General features: G+C 39.9%; 1 protein-coding gene across 2 annotated transcripts in view; it reads right to left on the bottom strand.

Moving 5' to 3' along the window:
- The window catches only part of TOMM7 (translocase of outer mitochondrial membrane 7), an 85,025-nt gene extending 64,475 nt beyond the window's left edge, over positions 1–20,550 (bottom strand). Inside the window, exons 1-3 of one of the 2 annotated variants that reach the window (XM_006729408.3) lie at positions 20,357–20,547; positions 17,390–17,438; positions 12,750–12,969 (exon numbers count right to left, since the gene is read on the bottom strand). In XM_006729408.3, the coding sequence (XP_006729471.1) occupies positions 12,954–12,969; positions 17,390–17,438; positions 20,357–20,459 (168 nt within the window). In that variant the 5' untranslated portion in view covers positions 20,460–20,547 and the 3' untranslated portion in view covers positions 12,750–12,953. Of the gene's footprint in view, positions 1–12,749; positions 12,970–17,389; positions 17,439–20,356 lie in introns of those variants that run through there. The other variant, XM_081800430.1, reaches the window with a different exon arrangement.
- Positions 20,551–20,999: the final 449 nt, after the last annotated feature.

Raw genomic sequence — 20,999 nt, 5'->3', positions numbered from 1 at the left:
AGCGTGCTTATCTAGAATATTTTCCTACTTAGAAGTAGAAAGCAATATTGCATACTAGGTAAGAGTGTGAGCCACGGCAGGCTTAATGGGCAAGCAACCTGTGTAGTCACACAGAACCCTACACTCAAAAAAGCCCCGAACTTTGTTTCATGCTCTGCAGTTACCATCTTAAAATTCCTAACAATTTTTAAATAGGAACCCCACATTTTTGTTTTTCACAGAGCCACACAAATTATGGAGCCTGTGTTGGTACCAGGTCTGGAGTGGGCCTATGGGTTCAGATCCCCATTTATCACCTTTTAGGAGTGTGACCCAAGGCATTTAACTATCCCATTTTAAACCTGGTTTCTTTTCTGTAAACTGGGATAAAAACAGGTGACTGTGAGAATTAAAGAAGATAATACATGGAAAGAAACAGCATCGTACTACACATGGCTAGTCTATAAGTGGTAATTTATTCTCTCATTTATAGAGTTTATAGAGTATAATTATATATATAATTTTATATTATGAGTATAACAAAACTCAGTGGCTTAAAATAATATTTATCATCTCACAGTTTCTATGAGTCCGAAATCCAGTGCAGCTTAGCTGGGTCCTCTGGCTCAGTCTCTCACCAAATTGTAGTCAAGGCGTTACCTGAGGCTACAGTCATCTCAAGGCTCAACTGGGAAAGAATCTCTTTCCAAGCTCACTCATGTGGCTATTGGCAGGATACAGTTCCTACTGAGTTATTGGACAGAGGGCCTCAATTCCTTGCTGGCTGCTAGCCATAAGATATCCTCTGTTCCTTGCCAAGTGGGCCTCTCCACAGGGCAGCTCTCAACTTGGCAGGTTGCTTCTATCAGAACAAGCAAGAAAACAGCCAGAGAGAGAGACTGAGCAAGACATAAGCAAGTCTTTTGTAGCCTAATAGCAAAAATGACATATCACTTTTGCCATATTTGATTTCTTAGAACCAAGTCACTAGGTCTATCTAACACTCAAGGGGAAGGAATTATACAAGGGCATTGTTATGGACTGAATTGAGTTAGCCTCAAATTGGGTCTTAATCCACATTAGAATGTGACTGTATTAGGGGCGCCTGGGTGGCTCAGTCGTTGAGCGTCTGCCTTCCGCTCAGGTCATGATCCCAGGACTCTGGGATCAAGCCCTGCATCGGGCTCCTTGCTCCGCAGGAAGCCTGCTTCTCCCTCTCCCACTCCCCCTGCTTGTGTTCCCTCTCTGGCTGTGTCTCTCTCTGTCAAATAAATAAATAAAACCTTTAAAAAAAAAAAAGAAAAGAAATAGTAGCGTACCTAGTAACTAGTTGATTAGTTATTCTTAAAAAAAAAAAAAAAGAATGTGACTGTATTAGGAGATAGAGCCTTTAGAGAGGTAATAAGGTTAAGTGTTATGCATGGGGCCCTAATCCAATATGACTGGTATCCTCATAAAAAGAGGAAAAGACACCAAGGACAAGTGGGCCAAGGACGGATCCTATGAAAACACTGAGAAGACAGCCATACAAGGCAAGGAGAAAGGCCATAGGAGAAACAAAACCTGTCAAGACCTTGATCTTGGACTTCTAGCCTTCAGAACTGTGAGAAAATATATTTTTGTGTTTAAGTCACCCAGTCAGTGGTATTTTGTTATGGCAGCCCTAAGCAAACTAATATAGGCATGAATACCACGAGGCCCGGATCATTGGAAGCCATTTCAGAAGCTGCTGCAGAGGATATTGAACTAGTTTATAGTCAAGGCCCTTTTATGCAATAATCTTTTAGAAGGATCCTCTGCTTTTGCAGAAAAGGACACATTTGACATTCTCCAATATGCAATAGTAGCCTGACAGCCAGTAAAGCAATCTTAGCCTGTACTCAGGAAATTGCAAGCTCCGGGATTTATAGAGTCATTTGCAGAGATGTCAGTTGCTAGAATTAACATTCTTAAACATTCAGAACTTAAGTAGTCTCAGAGAACAGAACATTAAAAAGACTTTTAGCTTCACCCCCATGTGTCCTGATTCGTTGTATTTCAAAAAGTCGTTTTGAGATTAGACCTATTTCATTTGCCATCATTCTTAGATATGCATACTCTAGGCATTCTCTGATATAATCAGAAAGCAAAACTACAGTAATAAGCTTGCTTCCAGCTGAGTTTTTTAAAAAGGACTGACATGCTGAATTTCCTACAGCTACAGTCTTTCAGAGAGGAGTCTTGCTCTGTAAGAAAAAGAAATTAACAATTCTGTGGAAACCTTTTCAATGTAAAATAATTTGTGAGAGTTCTCTTCAAAGCATTTGAAAATTCTAATAATTCAGCTACCCACCCACATCAACACTGTTAATTAGAGCCTCCTTTTACTTGAAAGGAAGTATAATCAAAAAAAAAAAAAAAGAAAGAAAAGAAAAGAAAAATAAGATTAAGCCAAGCATATGTACCAACTCCACCTCTCATTGACAACTGTATCAACTGAAAATTTAAGTTGTCTTGGACTTTTGGTTCCAGCCATGACAGAATGGCTGATATTAGACTTAGTCTTCCTGACATAAAATAGATAAAATATATAATTATAATAACTATCTTCAGGATTGGACAGCAACCAAAATAGAGCCATGAGACTTGAAAGAAAGAAACAAAGTGAGCTTTACATTCACCCTGCTTTGGAAGTGGAGTCCAAGAATAAAGTTACACCCTCCTCAGGCAGAGGAAACAGAGACTGGAGTTTGAGATTGCCACAGTGGCTGGGATTTGGAGTCAGGTGATGGAGAAGACTGAAGTACACAGGAGAAAACTTCAGAGGAGGAACTCCTGAAATTTTACAGAAATCTCATGTCCTTGGTTCCAAGCTGTGTGACCACAGGGTGAGACTCCGGACGCCTAGCAGAGAACAGCTGCTGAGAGCCTGGAGAGCTGAGCAGAAAGTTCAGAGGCTGCACAGTGCTGGGAAGATGATGGAGATCAAATCCAGTCAGAGTAGAGGGATATTGGTTCCTAGCCTTTCAGATGAGTCACAAAAAATGTCATGCCCCAGAAATATAGATCATGCTCCAGGAAGAAGGGCTATAACCTAGGAATAGGTCAAAACTTAAATAAACCCCCCATAACAGTCTAAATCCAATCTTCATCAGAATTTAAGTGAACTGCCAGTAATTTAACTGGCCACTAGAAGAAAATTCAACACTTTTTAGAGGAAGAGAACATAAACCAGAACTTCTACAAAATATCACCCACAATATCTACCATAAAATAAAAATTTACCAGGTGAGAATTGTCAGGGTAAAGTTACTAATAGCCAAGAGCTAGAAAAAGGTACAGAGATGATCCAGACATTGTTGTTAGCAAAAAAGATTTCAAAATAACTATAATGAATATGTTAAAGAAAATTGAAGTAAAGATTGACAATGAGGATAAGTGGAGTACATCAACAGAGAATTAGAATTTTCTTTTGAGAGAGAGAGCACGTGTGCATATGAGTGGGGGGAGGGGGATGAGGGACAGAGAAAGAGGGAGAGAGAGAGAATCTTAAGCAGGCTCCATGCCAGCATGGAGCCTGACCCAGAGCTCAGTCTCACAATCCTGAGATCATGACCTGAGCCAAAACCAAGAGTCACACGCTGAACCAACTGAGCCACCCAGGCATCCCTGGAATATTTTTTAAAGAAACCAAGTAGACATCCAAGAATTGCAAAATAAAATATCAGAAGTTAAGAATTTATCAGATGGGCTAGCAGCACAACAGAAAACACAACTAACGGATTTGACGACAGGCAATAAAATAGATCCACACTGAAGGAGAGAGAGAAAAAAGGTAATAGAAAAAAACAAGTCATCTTAAATCCATTATTGGGGAAATACTCTCTTATTCGCCTTTCTTTTTCTTATCCTTGCTCCCAAACCAGCTACTCTTCTAATAAAAGAAAAAGTAGGGTTAGGAGTGGGATTTAAAATACCTACCTAGTAAGAAATACCTAACATAATAATTAAGAATTAGCCTTAGTTCTGCATAGTGAAAGAAACAACAAAACTAAAAGGTAGCCTGCGGAATGGGAGAAGACATTTGCAAATGACATATCTGGGTTAGTAGCCAAAATATATAAAGAACTGATACAATTCAACACCCAAAAGACAAATAATCCAATTAAAAATGGGCAAAGGGCGCCTGGGTGGCTCAGTTGGTTAAGCGACTGCCTTCGGCTCAGGTCATGATCCTGGAGACCCGGGATCGAGTCCCACGTCGGGCTCCCTGCTCAGTGGGGAGTCTGCCTCTCCCTCTCTCGTGCTCTCTCTCTCATTCTCTCTCTCAAATAAATAAATAAAAATTTTTAAAAAAATCTTAAAAAAAAAAAAAAATGGGCAAAGATATGAATAGACATATCTCCAAAGAAGACATACAGGGCAAATCGACACATGAAAAGATGCTCAACATCACCCATCATTAGGGAAATGCGAATGAAAACTACAATGAGATAACATCTCACACCAGTCAGAATGGCTAAAATAAAAAGTACAAAAAACAAGCGTTAGTGAGGATGTGGAGACAAAGGAACCCTCTTGCACTGTTGGTGGGAATGCAAACTGGTGCAGCCACTGTGGAAAACAGGATGGAGTTTCCTTAAAAAGTTAAAAACAGAATTACCCTACAATCCAGTAATTGCACTACTGTGTATTTATTCAAAAAATACAAAACACTAATTCAAAGGGATATTTGCACCCCTATGTTTATTACAGCATTATTTACAATAGCCAAACTATGGAAGCAGCACAAGTGCCCATGGATAGGTGAATGGATAAAGAAGACGTGGTATATATAAATGGAATATTATTCAGCCATAAAAAAGAATGAAATCTCGCCATTTGCAACAACATGGATAGAGCTAGAGAGTACTATGCTAAGCGAAATAAGTCAATCAGAGAAAGACAAATACCATGTGATCTCACTCATATGTGGAATTTAAGAAACAAAACAAACCAAGAAACAGACTCTTAACTGTTGAGAACAAACCAATAGTTACCAGAGGAGAGGTGGGTGGGAGGATGGGTGAAAAAGGTAATGGGGATTAAAGAATACACTAATCATGATGGAAAAAAAAAAAAAAAAGAATTAGCCTTGGGCACAGATTTAAACAGAAAGACTGTCTGGACAATTCAAATCTCCCTCTTCCACCCTTTCCACATCCAGAAGCCAAGCCATTCCCTCCTCTTCAACAGGCTCAGATCCTCTACTGGGCTGCCTGCTCTCCCAAAATTGGGTCTCAGACACTTCCATTAAAAGGTGCCCATCCAGTGTCACATTCCCTCAAGTTTTGGATATTTAGCAAATGGCTCTCCTAATTAACCTAACACAATTAGCCTGTTAGCCCCTATAGATTATCATTTAACGTGACAAACCTAGAAATACAATACATAACCTAGAGCAGTAAATTACTGAGGTTGGAATTTGATACTCTAAGACATGCCAGGATGGCAAAACTTTAATACAGAAACTTAATTTTAAATAATATTAAAATGTAGAGAGTTCTGGGGTGCCTGGGTAGCTCAGTCGTTAAGCGTCTGCCTTCGGCTCAGGTCATGATCTCAGGGTCCTGGGATCGAGCCCTGCGTCGGGCTCCCTGATGGGCAGAGAGCCTGCTTCTCCCTCTCCCACTCCCCCTGCTTGTGTTCCCTCTCTTGTTGTCTCTCTCTGTCAAATAAATAAATAAAATCTTTAAAATAAAATGTAGAGAGTTCTACAAAGACAGTAAGTACTTTTAATCTATTGAACAAAGCATTTCATGGACAGTTTTACTCTAGTTCTAACAAAACACACTTGCAGCTCTTTTTTTGATTTGTAACAGATAATAGCTCTCCATCGCCTTTCAGAAGCCATCCAGACTCTTCTGCCATCCTAGATTCCCTATTTTCCGCTTCCATCTAACTCACCCATGAGTCTCTCTAACTACAGACCCCCATATACAGTTCTCCTCACATTAGCACTGCACCTGTTTCTTGCATATATTACTCATTTAAAAAATGTATTCAATGATGAATCTTTATAGAGACTCTTCTCCAATCCTTGGTCTCGAGCTGTATGAGCACAGGGTGAGACTCCCAGACGCCCAACACAGAACAGTTGCTGGGACACCAGAGAACTGAGCTGAGCAAAGATTTCAGAGACTACACAAAAATGGATTTTCAGTAGGCAACTATATTCCATGCCACGTCTACTTCTTTGCCTACCAAATATTAAGACCCCACTGTGTGCCATGCACTATTTTAGGTGTTAGGGATATAGCAGTAAACAAATTGACTAGGTCCTGGCCTTTATGGTAAGAAATCTAAGTAAATGGGTAGGGTTGTGAGAAGGATAAAGAATAGTGAGAAAGAATTAATGGGCATTTGCTGAAGCCCAAAGGCAAGAGACTGTATGACGCCCACAAGAAACTAATCTGGTTCTTTTGAAATTTATTACTAAAACCTCTTCTCACTTCACTGCGCCCACACCTTCTCTAATTGATCCTATCTCTGCTAGATGATCTATTTGATCTTATCTCCTCCCTGGAACCAGAAGTCAAGGTAGTAGATAAAGATCATTAAGAGGAGTTATAGTGAAGTAAAAAGAGAAACTGTCTTAGTTATAAATTAAAAATGCAAAAAATGAGATGCCTGGGTGGCTCAGTCAGTGAAGCATCTGCCTTCGGCTCAGGTCACGATCCCACATGGGGCTCCTTACTCAGTGGGGAGCCTGCTTCTCCCTCTGCCTGCCACTCCCCCTGATTGTGCTCTCTCTCTGACAAATAAATAATAAAATCTTTTTTTAAAAATGCAAAAAGAAATATAGAAATGTAAACCAAAATATAGCAAAGTTTGGGAAAATACTTCTTCTAACCTCAAGATAGAAAAAGACTTTATAAGTATGATATAAAATTCTTGAGGCATTTAAAAAAGTCAATAATCTGATTAACAAAATTCAAAAACTATGTTTGATGAGAATGGTTATAAGCAGATTCAAATGACAAACTGGGGAAAATATCTACAACTCATACCACAGATATATATTTCCAAAAATATAAAATGCCTATAAATCAATATGTAAAAGATCAATACTCCAACAGGAAAATGGGCTAAAGGAAATGCAAATGGTCCTTAAATATATGAAAATATGTTCTACCCCACTCATAAGAAAAATGTTAATTAAAACTACATAACACCGTATTTCATTTGTTTGGAAAGACAGGAAATCTGATGACACAGGAGTCAGTGAAAGTTTGAAAAAACAGGGGTTTCTCATTAAAGTCTTCAGAGACCTAGACTCCTAACAGCACACACTCTGCCATTTCTAGGGCCTGGCCTTTATCTTCATGGCCCAGAGTAGCTGTAAGCCTATCATTTCACATCCATTCCAAGAAACATACTCCCCTAATGGGAGACTTCTCAGAAGTACCACACAACACTCCTGCTTACATCTCAATGATCAAATATTAGTTATGGAGTCACAACTAACTGCAAAGGAGTCTGAGACCCTTATAGCTTGATTACAATGAGCAGCTACATGTGACAATTTGAAACATAAAGTGGATCTTTGATAGACAACTAACATTCTTTGATATGTCTATTTCTTTGCTGACCAAATATTTAAACATACGAATTCTCATATATAAAACACAGTGATTCCTCTCCCAAGGAGTCAACTCTCAAGTCTCATCTAGACGTTGCGTCCAGGTCAAAGTTCAGAAAGTGTGGGAAATATGCACCTCCCATCTGCTCCAGATGGCTCTCCATGGTCCAGCAATCTAAGAACTTAAAGACAAGTTAACTTGCCTCAACTTATCCAATATACAAAAAGGTGGTATAGGAGCAAGATAGCCACATTAAAATTGTGATTCAGAAAAAGGGAGAAAGGAAAATCTGCTGTGGTTACTAGTCTGGAGCAATATGAAATTCCATGAGGCAGAAATAGAAACTTCCCTTCCTGGCAGTTTCTGGGGGCCTTCAGTTCTGCTTTCTAGGAAACTCCTTCTGGGACCTCTAGTTTTGCTCCCTGGGAGCTTCTTTCTAGTCTCTGGTCTCACCTTCAAAATGCACTAGGGAACACCAGGGAGCTGCTGACATTTCAGTGCTTATTTTCTGTTAGCAGTTCAAGTCTGTTTTCCTCAGGGAAAAACTGTCTTTTTTCCCTGTTTCCATACCCTCTTCCTTACTTCTTCTTTTGGACTGTCCTTGACACAACAGGAAAGAAAATGCTGCAGTACCTTTCTTTTCCATCATCTCAGTTTTGAGTAAACCTCTGATTATTATTTACCTTTTTTTTTTTTTTAAAGATTTTATTTATTTATTTGACAGAGAGAGACACAGCGAGAGAGGGAACACAAGCAGGGGGAGTGGGAGAGGGAGAAGCAGGCTTCCTGCAGAGCAGGGAGCCTGATGCGGGGCTCGATCCCAGGACCCCGGGATCACGACCTGAGCCGAAGGCAGATGCTTAACAACTGAGCCACCAAGGCGCCCCTATTATTTACCTTTTAATATCTTTGCTTCTTACAGGAAAGAAAGGGAACATCAATTCAAACTTTCCTATTATAATTCATCTGTCAGTCTCAAAAAAACTTTTATACATTTTATTCAAAAACATTTGTTGAGCACCTACCACGTGTTGATATACTAAGGATCCCAGGTTCAAGGAGATCCTGGTCCCCATCTTGGTGGGGTAGTTACAGGGTATATATAATTGACAACACTTATCAGTATATGCATTTAAGATCTGTTCATTTTATTATATGTAAAATATACCTCAATAGAAATGGGGCCGTTCAAGGAAAGATAATACAAGGAAATGTTTAAGGTTTGTTGTAGCTGCCATACTAATTTCGAGTAAGTTAAATTTAGGATATGAATATGACTACTCCATGTGCTGTATGTACAGGGCCCCAGATACTGGGTCAAGTACATGGACCCTCCAGGGAACTTGAAATGTTAACATTTTATAGTTGTTGTAATTGCCTATTTTATCATTTCATCAGTTGCAAAAATTATTTTTAAATGTGGCATGTAGCAGTACTAAAATCACTTAAGATTTTCGTTAGCAAATCTGGGTTCAAATCCAAGCTTTCTCTGTGATTTAGGGGAAATGACGCACGCTTGTTTCATCTGTGAAGTGGAGAGAATGCCCTACTTCACAGGACAGTTGTGGCAGCTGAGTAAGTGCCAAGGCATAGCAAACATTCCCCTTCCCGAGTTACCTCCTCCCAACATCTTTTGTTGTCAAGTCCTTGGCCAGGATCGGACTACCAACTATGGCTAACACAGAGAGACATACTGCTCCTTCACAATGATCCACGTTATGCAAGTGTCCAGTGCCCAAAGCATTTTAAATTTCACACATACAATCCTACAATTCATTCATCATTCTTACTGAATATCTACTATTACTAGGACCTGTGCCAGCCTCTAAAGATACAAACGCAGTCCTGCATTTATGAAGTTTACATTCTAGGAGTCAAGATTATTTACATGCACACACATACAAAATCAGGTGGGTTGAAAATTCTCTGAAAAAATAAGATGAAGATAAGGAAGAAAATGATGGGGAAACGAGACAGGTGTAGAGTTTGCTATTTTACATAAGGGTGAAAGAAGCCCTCTCCATCAAGGTGACATTTGAGCAGAGATTAAAGAGAGGAAGCCAAGCATGTGGACGTCTGGGAGAAGAGTTCCAGCAGAGAGAAGAGCAACTCAGACACTAAGGTAAGTACGTGTCTGGCCTTACTGAGGAACAAGAGATCAAAACAGCAAGAGTGCAAGTGAACATGGAGGGAAGAATCCTAGGCAAGGAAGAGATCAAGGGCGCTTAAGACCAGATTACAGTCTCATAGGTCACGAGAAGTAAAAATTCAGAATTTTATTCCCAGTGACAGCAAGCCACTGGAAAGTTCTGAGGGTGTGATGTAATCTTAAAAGGATCACTCCTGGGGGGGGGGGTTCAGTTGGTTAAGCGTCCAACTCTTGATATCAGCTTGGGTCTTGATCTCAGGGTTGTGAGTTCAAGCCCTGTGATGGGCTCCATGCTGGGTATGGAGCCTACATAAAATAAAGTAAAAAATTAAAAAAATAAAAGGGCACTCTGGATATGAAGTAGAAAACAGACTTTGAACATGTAGGGGAAGGAGGAAGATTTCTGCAAGTCTAAGGCAGCAGCTCTCAAACCTGAGTTGTGTCAGTCTTCTGGAGGACTTGCTAAAACACATACGGATCACACAAAAAGCTGTACACAAATGTTTGTAGCCACTTTACTCCTAACAGCTAAAAACTGAGAACCCAGATGTCCTCCATGTACATCCATACCATGGAATACTACTGAGCAATAAAAAGGAATAATCTGATACACACAACCTAAATGAGTCAACAAATATGCTGAGTGAAAAAAAGCCAATCCCAAAAGGTTATTTACTGTATTAATTCCATTCATATAACTTTCTTGAAATGAGTTATAGATACGGACAACAGATTACTAGTTGCCAGGGGCTAGGCATGGGGGTGGGTTGTGGGTGAGGGTGGCTATAAAAGGGCAATATGAGGCATCCTTGGAGTAACAGAAAAATTGACTCACCAATAATCAATACCCTGATACTGCATTGTAGTTTTACATGTCACCATTGAGGGAAACTAGGAAAAGGATACAGGGATCTTTCTGTAACATTTCTAACACTGCATGCAACTTCACGACTATCTGGAAATAAGTGAATAATTCAAAATAATGGCTGAAGTACTTAAATCACAGAGATTGCTAGGCCTCACCCTGTTTCCAGACCTGAAAATGTACACTTATAACAAGTTTCTAGGTGATGCCAGTCTGGGAACAGCTATGAGAACCATCAATTTAGAAAATAACACCTTGGGGCAAGTATTGTTATTCCTATTTTTTGGAAGAAACCAAAGCCTCAAGATTAAGTGACTTCACCAAGGCTAGGAACCAAGTGGCAGGACCAGGACTCAAACCAGATCCTATCAGCTCAGTGTTTTTGCCTAAGCAAATCAAGGTCAGAAATAATCTTAATTATATGGGCTCTGCAGTGTCTAGCACAGAAGAGACCAATGCTTGTTGGATTGCACTGCCCTAAAAACAAAAATTCTATAAAATGTAGCTTAGTTATAAACATCTCATACTTTTAAGATCTCACTTTAAGATATACACACACATTCAAGGGTGTACTAGTCTCAGCTCTTACCTGTGCTTTGAACAAGTGCTTCAACTCTGTTCCTTAGCTTCCCCAGATAGAATATCAAAGAACTAGTCCTTTCCTACTTAACTCTGGATTTCTCACTTTAAAATCTACTGGGTTTTGGGCACCTGGGTGGCTCAGTTAAGCGTCTGCCTTCGGCTCGGGTCATGATCCCGGGGTCCTGGGATTGAGTTCCACATTGGGCTCCTTGTTCTGGGGGGAGCCTGCTTCTCCCTCTCCTCCCCACTTGTGCTGTCTCTCTCTCTCAAATAAATAAAATCTAAAAAAAAAAAAGTTTAAATCTACTGGGTTTTTAAAGACAGCTACAAGCTAACCCTCAATGAACACAAAACCAGTTTGCTATCCATGTTAGTATTTTATCAAAATGGACACCTGACATAGTTTTACTTTCTCAATCTCAATTTCTGAAAATCCTGTGCAAGAAAGAGATGTTAATGTGCACAACAATTCTAACTAAACAGAAGTTCACAAACACTGAAATTTAACCAGGACTGGGAGGTGGGGCACATTCTTAAGCAATTCTACGGGATTTAAAAATTGCTAAGAGTTTTTAGCAAAATCATTAAGTGCCTAGGTTCATAGAGATGTTGAAGCAATTACATTAAGTGCTTGCCAAAAATGACTTTCCTGCAGTTAGCTCTCAGGAATTTCACTTTAAAATCCCATTATGCAATAAGGCTCCATAATAGTCTCCTACGTCTCCATGGTGGTTAACAAAACTTGAGGAAATAGGCTTAGTTAAGAGGGTTTACATCAGAAATAAGGAAGAATTTTCTGGGAATGACAGCTCTAGTCACCTGAGATTACATTCATGATTATCCTCTACTTAAACACTGTATGTTTAAAACATTCAAGCCAATGGGCTCCTCCCAAATCATATCTTATTTCAGGCCTCCTTTAACTTTCCTCCATTAATTACAATTCTCTAAGTAAATAGAGCTATTTTGTTAGTTACAGAAAAAGCTAAATTAAAATAGGATTCAAATACAGGTAGAGAGGGGCACCTGGCTGGCTTGGTCCATGAAGCATGCAAATACATGCAGAGGTCCCAGGAAACCAGGATCTGATACTGAAAACTAACTCCCATTAATTGTTTTAGTAGAAAGTGCTACTATTCTATGTAACTATCCATGGGCTCTTGCCCAGACAGCTCTAAATTCCAAACACCAATGAGGGAAATCTTAGACTAATTTAACTGACAAATCAGGCACACAACTCCCCAAAGCCATCCCCATCCCCTACCAACAGAGCCACAGAACCCATTTCTTTCAGTGACAACTATACTCCAATGACATGCAAAAAGGGCCAGTTCACCACAAACTGAGAACTCTCTACTTTTACTACCTTAGAAAATCCCAGAGGGAGTTATTAATTCAATGCAAAAGGAAGTAGAATCCACTTGTTAAGTGAATGGCCAAGAATTAACTTGAAAGTTCTATTTTTTAAGGTAGCATCTAGGCATATATATAGATTCACTGCTTTGAAAAAGTACAAAAGGCTAAATTTTTACCTAATAGCCCGTTATGTTTGATTCAAAAAGGACTCAAGACATAACACTGTTAAAAACATTTATTTTGGTACAGTCTATGATAAATAAGTCAGGAGAGGTTCCACTCTGCCACAGATTCATCTGAGAAGAGCCCTGTGCCATTCAACTGGTGAATGTCTGAACGACGTCCCATCTCTTATCCCAGCCAGAGCGCACACCTTCCATGTTGTTCCTGTCCATTGATTGCTTCCAAATCCAGATGACCTTTATCCCCAAAGTAAGCTAAAATGTTTGTGAAGAGGAGAAATAAATTAAACCCCAAAGTAAAAACTTAAACATAGTTTAAGAACTGGAAGATTTTATACATTTACGTTTGTGTTTACTCATCAAATTCAGAGATACTGTAAGACAAGGATCAATCTCATTGAGCAAAAAATTTAAGATATATACATTTAAAGAAATACGGGTTTGTTACTTTTGAGTGTGTTTCCCTACTGTAAACAAAAAGGGAAATATAAGTTGAGGTCTGCCAAAAGATAAATGATTAATGATTTTCATTAACATGAAGGACTGATGAACCCACAATATAAAACCATATCATTATTAGATACCACATAGTAAAGCTGAAAATAATGTTTACTGAATGCTTTCTATGGGTCAGTACCGTGTAGAAACTTCCCAACTCCCAATTATGACTTTTATTTTAAATACATGGAAGAAACCAAGGCTTTGAGATGGTTACCCATCTTAAGTGGCAGAGTGATATGACCCAGGTGCCCCCCCTCTTTTTTTTAAGTAGGGTCCACGCCCAGTGTGGAGCCCAGTGTGGGGCTTGAACTCATGACCCTGAGATGAGATCAGGAGTCGGATGCTGAACTGACTGAGACACCCAGGCGGCCCCTGACCCAGGTGCTCTTAACCATTACAACACACACATCCCAGGAGCAATTATTAGTCTTCATTTCAGCCTCAACTCTTACCTCAAACATTCCCAGCCACTAACTAGCCCAAATTCCTAAACCATTTCCTGACTAAGCAACAGGATTCTGGAGGAAGACAAGAGGTATTTTATTTCTAAGTCTTGCTGATTAAAAATGTGGTTTCTAGTAATATGTCACATAAAATAAAACTGCATTACCAAATGATAACTTGAACATGCTCTGAATTTTTTTTTTTAAAGTATTTGTCTTTGCCTGGGAAAAAGCCCAGCATCCATTTCCAATTTTCAAAAGTGTTTTAAAATTTCCCATTAAATGCCAAGTATTTTTGCATAGAGTTAAGATATAAAAATGAACTATTCATCTATTAAGGTCTCCTCAGTGGTAATGAGCATCCAAAATAAAGAGAAAAGAAGATCTTCCTTGGCTTTACACAGACAATATGAACAAGTATTCTCTTAGTTAACCTCAGTATTCATATATATATATTTTTTTAAGATTTTATTTATTTGAGAGAGACACAGCGAGAGAGGGAACACAAGCAGGGGGAGTGGGAGAGGGAGAAGCAGGCTTCCCGTGGAGCAGGGAGCCTGATGCGGGGCTCGATCCCAGAACTCTGGGATCATGACCTGAACCGAAGGCAGACACTTAACGACTGAACCACCCATGCGCCCCATCAGTGTTCATATATTTTGCCTAAATAATGTTTTACTAATTACTGCTCTATGTTCATTCAAGTACTGCATTTTGTATATGGACCAATATCAACCAACATTTGCTGACCACGGATAATGCACTATCTGGGTGAAAGAGGACACAAAGACCAATATGGTCCTAATCCCCAGGAACCCAACAACTTAGCAAGGGAAGCAGACCAGTAAATCATGAACTATATTTAGATAAGTATTATTCTTCCCTAAATTGCAAATACCCCTGAAAGGAAACCAGAAGATGCCCCTAATGACAGAAAAGAATGAACGAGCACCAGAGAGGAGAGCAGCACTAAGACATATTGTGAAGAAATGAAAAAGCAGGGGGTGGCTGCTCCATCCAGACTGCAACGTTGAAGGGTCAACTCTTGGGATAACTGAAGCCAAAAAGGAGGACAATAGAAGGGCACATTCTATTCCCACCTCTGGATCCTGGATCACCTGGGGCACAAAAAATGCTATTTCCCACCTTGCAGATCCAGTCTAAAAGTCCTACCTCAAGATGCAGTGCTGTATTAATTCCTGTCCAAAAAGGTCAGAGAGTCATTTAATTAATTCAACTCTTGTTGGCAGCTACTTTAGGTGCTTACAGGATACAACGTAATGTAAATAAGCAACAAGCACAATATAAGGCAGAGAATGATGCACACAGATGAGTATTATGGGAACACAAAAACTAGAGAGGTTTCAGCTAGGAGAAGGGGGAAAAGATTTAAGGAAGGGATGACATTTGAGATTGGGCCTTTCTAGACATAGGTTTTCATCAAGTGGGAACAAGGGAAAGAGCATTCCAGGTTAAGGGAGCACGAGCACCGGGACAAAGACACGAAAATATACAGTTTGTTCTGGGATTAGCATGCAGTAGCTTGTAGCTGGAGCAAGTTCTCACAGGAGAAAGAAGTGAGGTGAATGACGCCTGGGTGGCTCAGTCGTTAAGCATCTGCCTTCGGCTCAGGTCATGATCTCAGGGTCCTGGGATCGAGCCCCACATCGGGCTCCCTGCTCCACGGGAAGCCTGCTTCTCCCTCTCCCACTCCCCCTGCTTGTGTTCCCTCTCTCGCTGTGTCTCTGTCAAATAAATAAATAAAATCTTAAAAAAAAAAGTGAGGTGAAGATGACACAGAGAAGATTAAAAATTACTATTAACAGTTTACTGCTCACATATTACTTGCCAAGTACTCATTATACTTAATATACGATACTCTTACCCAATCCTCATAAAAACTTTATGAAGTAGATATTATACCCAACTTATAAAAGAGGAAACACTTCACTCTAGAAAGGCTAATGGCCTTTTGGGAAAAGGTATTTGATGATAATTTCCAGTACTTGGAAAATGTTCACATTGCTTGACCAGGTAGTCCCTTCTCTGATGTTTTCTAAAGATTTCCCTATGAAAATAACTGCTCTGAGGTCAATCAGCTAGTAAATAGCAGATACATTACCTCAAGTCCCCATTTTACAATTCAAAAGAGGAGAGGCTAAGAAAAAAGGAACTTACTACAGATCTCTGAAAGCAGTTTTAAGAAGCCGCATCATAAATGGTTAAAGGGAGAGGAAAGTGAAGAAAGAAGCAGTGAGTGAAGACCACTTACTGAAGAACTTGATCAGGGGAAAAAAAGTAACTTCAGAAATGGACAAATTGGGGGACAACGTGGCTGGCTCAGTCAGTAGTGTGCGACTCTTGATCTTGGGGTTGTAAGCTCAAGCCCAGATTGGGTGTAGATACTACTTAAAAATAGACAAATCGAGGGCACATACAGTGGAAACTTATGAGAAGAAAAACCCCTTCCTCTCAGAAAGGAGAGGCCAGTAAGGCAGAGGGGGTGAAGGAAATCCCTATTAGATGGCACTGTGCTAAGAAAAGAGGTAAGATTATCTGGGGGAAGCCCACATGACCACTGGAAAGAGTGTAGGCTTTGGAGACAGATATATTCCACCATTCTACCGACTTCGTGACCTGCTCGGAAGTACTGAAGTAACAATTAGAGATACTGTATATAAAGCACCTAAAACAGTGGCTAACCCATCGCAGATAACTGTTATAGATACTACTATTACTTTCTGCCCATTCTAGGAAAAAAGTGGCTCAGAGTTAGGATTTGAAGAAACAGAAAACCTAGAATAGCCAGTGCAAAGTCTATTAGGGCAATCCACAAGAAAGGTCTGTAAGACAGAGGATCAAGATGAAATCACATAGAACCTGTGCAAGTCCTGGTCATCACCATGCCACAAGTATCAGCACTTCCTAAAGAGCAAACTTACCTGTTCAGATTCAGCCTTTATATATATGTATATGCACACACGTACACATACAGCTTTCACAAGTATACATATATACATACACTTGCGAGTATATGAATATGTATAGTGTGTGTACGAGTGTGAGTGTGAGAGTGTGTGTGTGTGTGTGTGTGTGAAGTTTTCAGAAGTGCTTATCTAACACTGGCAAGACTGCTTCTGAGAAAGAAATTTGACAATGCATTTTCAGGGTCATAAATGTTCATACACTTTGACTTATTACTCCCATGAGAATTTATCGTAAGGAAATAAATCAAAACCTACAAAATCCATCTAAAAATGTTCACTATACTGTTATGTAAACTACTGAAAAACCTAAGTAATCAACAAGTTAAAAATATATGGGATATCAACTGTAATTTTAGTGAAGAGAACAAAATCCTACATGTTCTTGTTAAAATGATCTAAAAGGCTATATTTATCTGAATGAAGATAAAACAAATATGGGTAATTAAAAAGAGTTCATTCACCTTTCAAAGTGGTAGGATGATAAATTTGTTGTTTTTCTTGTAAATATGTTTCATTATGATTAACATGGTACAGTAAATGCAAATTAGGAAGGGGAGAGAAAGCAATTACCTGATAACACAAGCTAGACTGGTCTGCAAACTGCTGCAGTTTCCAACAGCCCAAAACCATACTGACTAGTACAGTTCCATTACAATGCCTACCACTAGGACTCTTCTGCTTCCCAGGGATTCAGCACTAATAGATGAACATTTGCCCTGAAATATTTATTTGTAAGAGCAATACCTCAAAACAGTTGGTTCAGGCATTCCAGGATCTGCACCCCTCTTGAACCCTGGGGGAGAAGGGGAAGGAGGAGAAAGAGAATTAACAGTAATTAAAACCCTAGCAGACAAAACATTTATCAAGACTTTCTTTTCTTTTCTTTTCAAATCAACCTAGGGTAGCTAAAATCATCTACTAGCACCATCTAAATTTACCTGTGTGCTAAGATCAGTCTTGAATTTTAACTAGAGTATGAGATTAGTATGAATCCAGGATTCATCAGCAGGGAGGACAAATAACCTTATTCTTATTATATACACAATTAGAACTATAGTCCTTAGCATGTACTTTCACTCTTAGTTATTACCCAGAAAAAAAGATGACACAACTACTAAATCATACTGGATAAAAGACTACAAAGAGCAAAAAGATTTTTTTAAAAACTACATTTTTAAAAAACAATTAAGGATATCTTATTTTATCCCCTACAAACCTCTTTGTATAAAGCAATCAAAGATTGGAAGAAAAAAACAGTGGAAAAAAAAACAAGTTATTGTTTAACAACCTAATTAAGTCAACACTTTTATTACAAGTATGATTAAATAAGCCTTTTACCATTTAAAATATATTTATTAACTAACTGGATAACATATATGCTAATTTGCTGATTGATTAAAATTAGTTAGCATCAAGAACTGTGGGGGTAGGAAATTTTACTCCATTTTCAAGACAACAAAGTAGGCTGCCAGTTTCAGAGATGCTGGTAGAAGACACAAGATCCTGAGTCAGAAACAAAGGAGAGTTTATTACTTCCAGCAGTTAACTACAGTCAGAATGTCATCATTTTTAGATGAACCCTGAGTTTAAAGAACCAGTCTTTTTTAATGGGCAGTGAGCAGTCTCCCCTTTGCTCTAAAGGGAAATACTATTTTCCAAAGCTGTTCACTCCACAAACATCCTTAAAAAGATAATATGGAACAAAGGGTGGTCAGAATCTTTGCTCACAAGATTCGCAGAAATTCAAGACACCATGGAGAATGGTCTTCCAAGAGGTGATTCAGTAAAATCTTGTGTTAATCAATGTCCAAACAGATTTTTTATCATGTCACCATCTGTTCTACTTTGTACCACTATATTCCCACATACTCCCTGAAGCCCTAAACGTTATGTATGAACCTAAATTATACAAGAAATTCAATCCAGTTGTAGGTTTTTGTGAGAGCTGAGGTGGAGAAGGAAAAAAAACTACCTGGGAAGTAGGTTAGACACAAAATTAAATTTCTAGAACGTGGAAAGAAATAGACAATTATTAACAAGGAAGAAGTACTAAAAAGCTAGCTCTAACATTACTCTCAACCTGAGTTGGAAGCTAGGGTGGAAAATCACCATAATGGTATTCCTAAGAAAGAGAATACAGCGGTGTGCACAAAAAGAAAAATAAACTCTAAGGGGCGGGGGGGGGAACATTCTCTTCAAACCAAAGCCCTTGATACACAGAATGTAGCAACCAGCTACACCTTTCTGCTTTCTGGCTGCAGAAAAGGAATCACAAAAAGGGAGAAGGAGGGAAAGGTAGATGTAAAGAATTATAGAGCAGCAAAGAAACCAGAGGGACCAAGAAGGCAAGAGTAGGCTAAAAAAAGGACCTCCCCCCTTCCCCCACACACAACGGAAAAAGGAGGCATAAAGAAGGGGAAGGATCAAAGTCCCCATATCTTTCTTGGCTAAAAGGAGAGCTAGATCTAGGGTTTGACTAGCTAAATTGGGCCCTTCTACCGTGATGTGAAAGCTTGAGGAGGGGAGAGGGAGAAGGGGCAACATAGCCTGTAAGAGCAGACTATCATAATTACGTGTTCTAATCCTGGACACCTACACAAAGCTGCTAAGATCTAGGAGAATAATGCTTTTTTAAAAAAAGCATTTGAAATAGATAGGAAAAAGATCTTTCTAAGTCCTTATACTGAAGTAACCCCAGATTATCAACTGGCTTGCATTTCGTGGGGAAATCGGAGCCACAGCGACCTGGAAAACATCCAGCCAAATCAAAGGCTCTGTCAAGACTAAGAGTGACTGTACTTTATCTTGAACGATGCATGACACCTAAAATAAATAGGAAGCACCACCTTGTTAAAACCAAAGGGTTTTAAAAGTGTGAAACTGAGTTTTAGAAAATTTCAAGTTTTATGCCCAACTGACAGAGCTGGGGCTTTTTCCTTTCCTCTGTACACCTGAAACTAACATTGTGTGTCAACTATGCTTCAATTTAAAAGAAAAAAACTACTCAAAGCAAGAAATAGGATAAAGTCCCAATGTGCAGCCTTACGTGAAAATATTTGCCTAAGCACTTACAAATCTTTGCGGTAGGGCATGGCATAGTGCTTAGGAGTATGGGCCTTGATGTCCCATTACTTGAATTCAAAGCTCCCCACTTAACAGCTGTGTAGCCCTCAGCAAGGAACGAAATTTCTCTGTGACTCGATGTCCTCACCTATAAAATGGGATCTATAACAAAAATCATCCAAACCCTTCATTGTACAGCTGAGAAGCAGAGAAATCCAACAACTAATGTCATAATCATACTTCAAGGCAATGGCATACTCACGAGGCCTACAGGCCTCTTTCCACTTAGGACCACCTGAAGAGGTGAGGACAAATATCCCCGAAAACCCACCTAGTGACAGAGTGAATGAGTAGCTTTCAAATACATCAGGTCGTCTAACTCTCCCAACAATTCTCAAAGGTAGGTCACCTCCATTTTACAGATGGAAAAACAGAATGGGAGGGATTACGTGACTTGTTAAAGACCACAAGTAACAGCAGAGACCAAGAACTCGAACTCAGGTTAGACCGACCCCACTGACTAGACTACACGAAAGGACGTGCACCGCGTGGTCGGGTCTCGCTCTCCCGCCTAGAAAGCCAAAAATGGAGACAAGGCCTCCGCACACCCTTTCCTCCCGGCTCCTCCCAGGTTCTTCTCCTACTGACCCAGGTAAATCACGAGTGGAATAAAGCCCCAGCGGATAGCAAACTGGCCACCCTTAAAAAGCTGCTGCAACCTCTGCTTGGCCTCTTTGCTCAGCTTCACCATGGCGACGGCCCCGGCGGCTTAGCGAGGACTCTCAATACCAGCGGCAGCGTAGGGAATCCGAAAAAGAAAGGAGATGCGCACGCGCCGAACACGGCATTTACGGCAGGAGTCGTGAGCGTCGCCAGCAGAGGTCGTAATTCACCGCCAGTCCTGACCTGCCTCTCCCCTCTACGGCGCCACCTGCGGACGGCGCGTGCGTGTCAGGTTCCCCCTGCTCAGAGTCTCAGCTTTCCTTACGTTTTAGGAATCCCGTTTTTGATCACTGTGGGATACTGAAGGCAGTGCGCTTGAGCTTTCTTCAGCCTGAAACGCCCTTTCTCCTCCCACAGTCTTACCCGTTTTTTAAAGTGCACCTCCAAGTGTTCCTCGCCTGACACAGGAGGAACATTAAATTCCGTCTTCTAGTCCTAACTCTTAAACTGACTTGCTCTGTAGTCTTGGACAAGTTACTTAACCTCTCTCAGTATCAGTTGGTTTCTTCAAGCGAAGGCTGAACTACAAGGGAGATTACGAACTAGTGCCCAGTAGGGCTCCTATCCA

Source organism: Leptonychotes weddellii, chromosome 12 (assembly GCF_054177405.1).
Source record: "Leptonychotes weddellii isolate Sample4059 chromosome 12, ASM5417740v2, whole genome shotgun sequence".
Classification (NCBI taxonomy): Eukaryota; Metazoa; Chordata; class Mammalia; order Carnivora; family Phocidae; genus Leptonychotes; species Leptonychotes weddellii.
The sequence above is the reverse complement of the archived record's forward strand: the minus strand, read 5'-3'. Positions and strand labels throughout refer to the sequence as shown.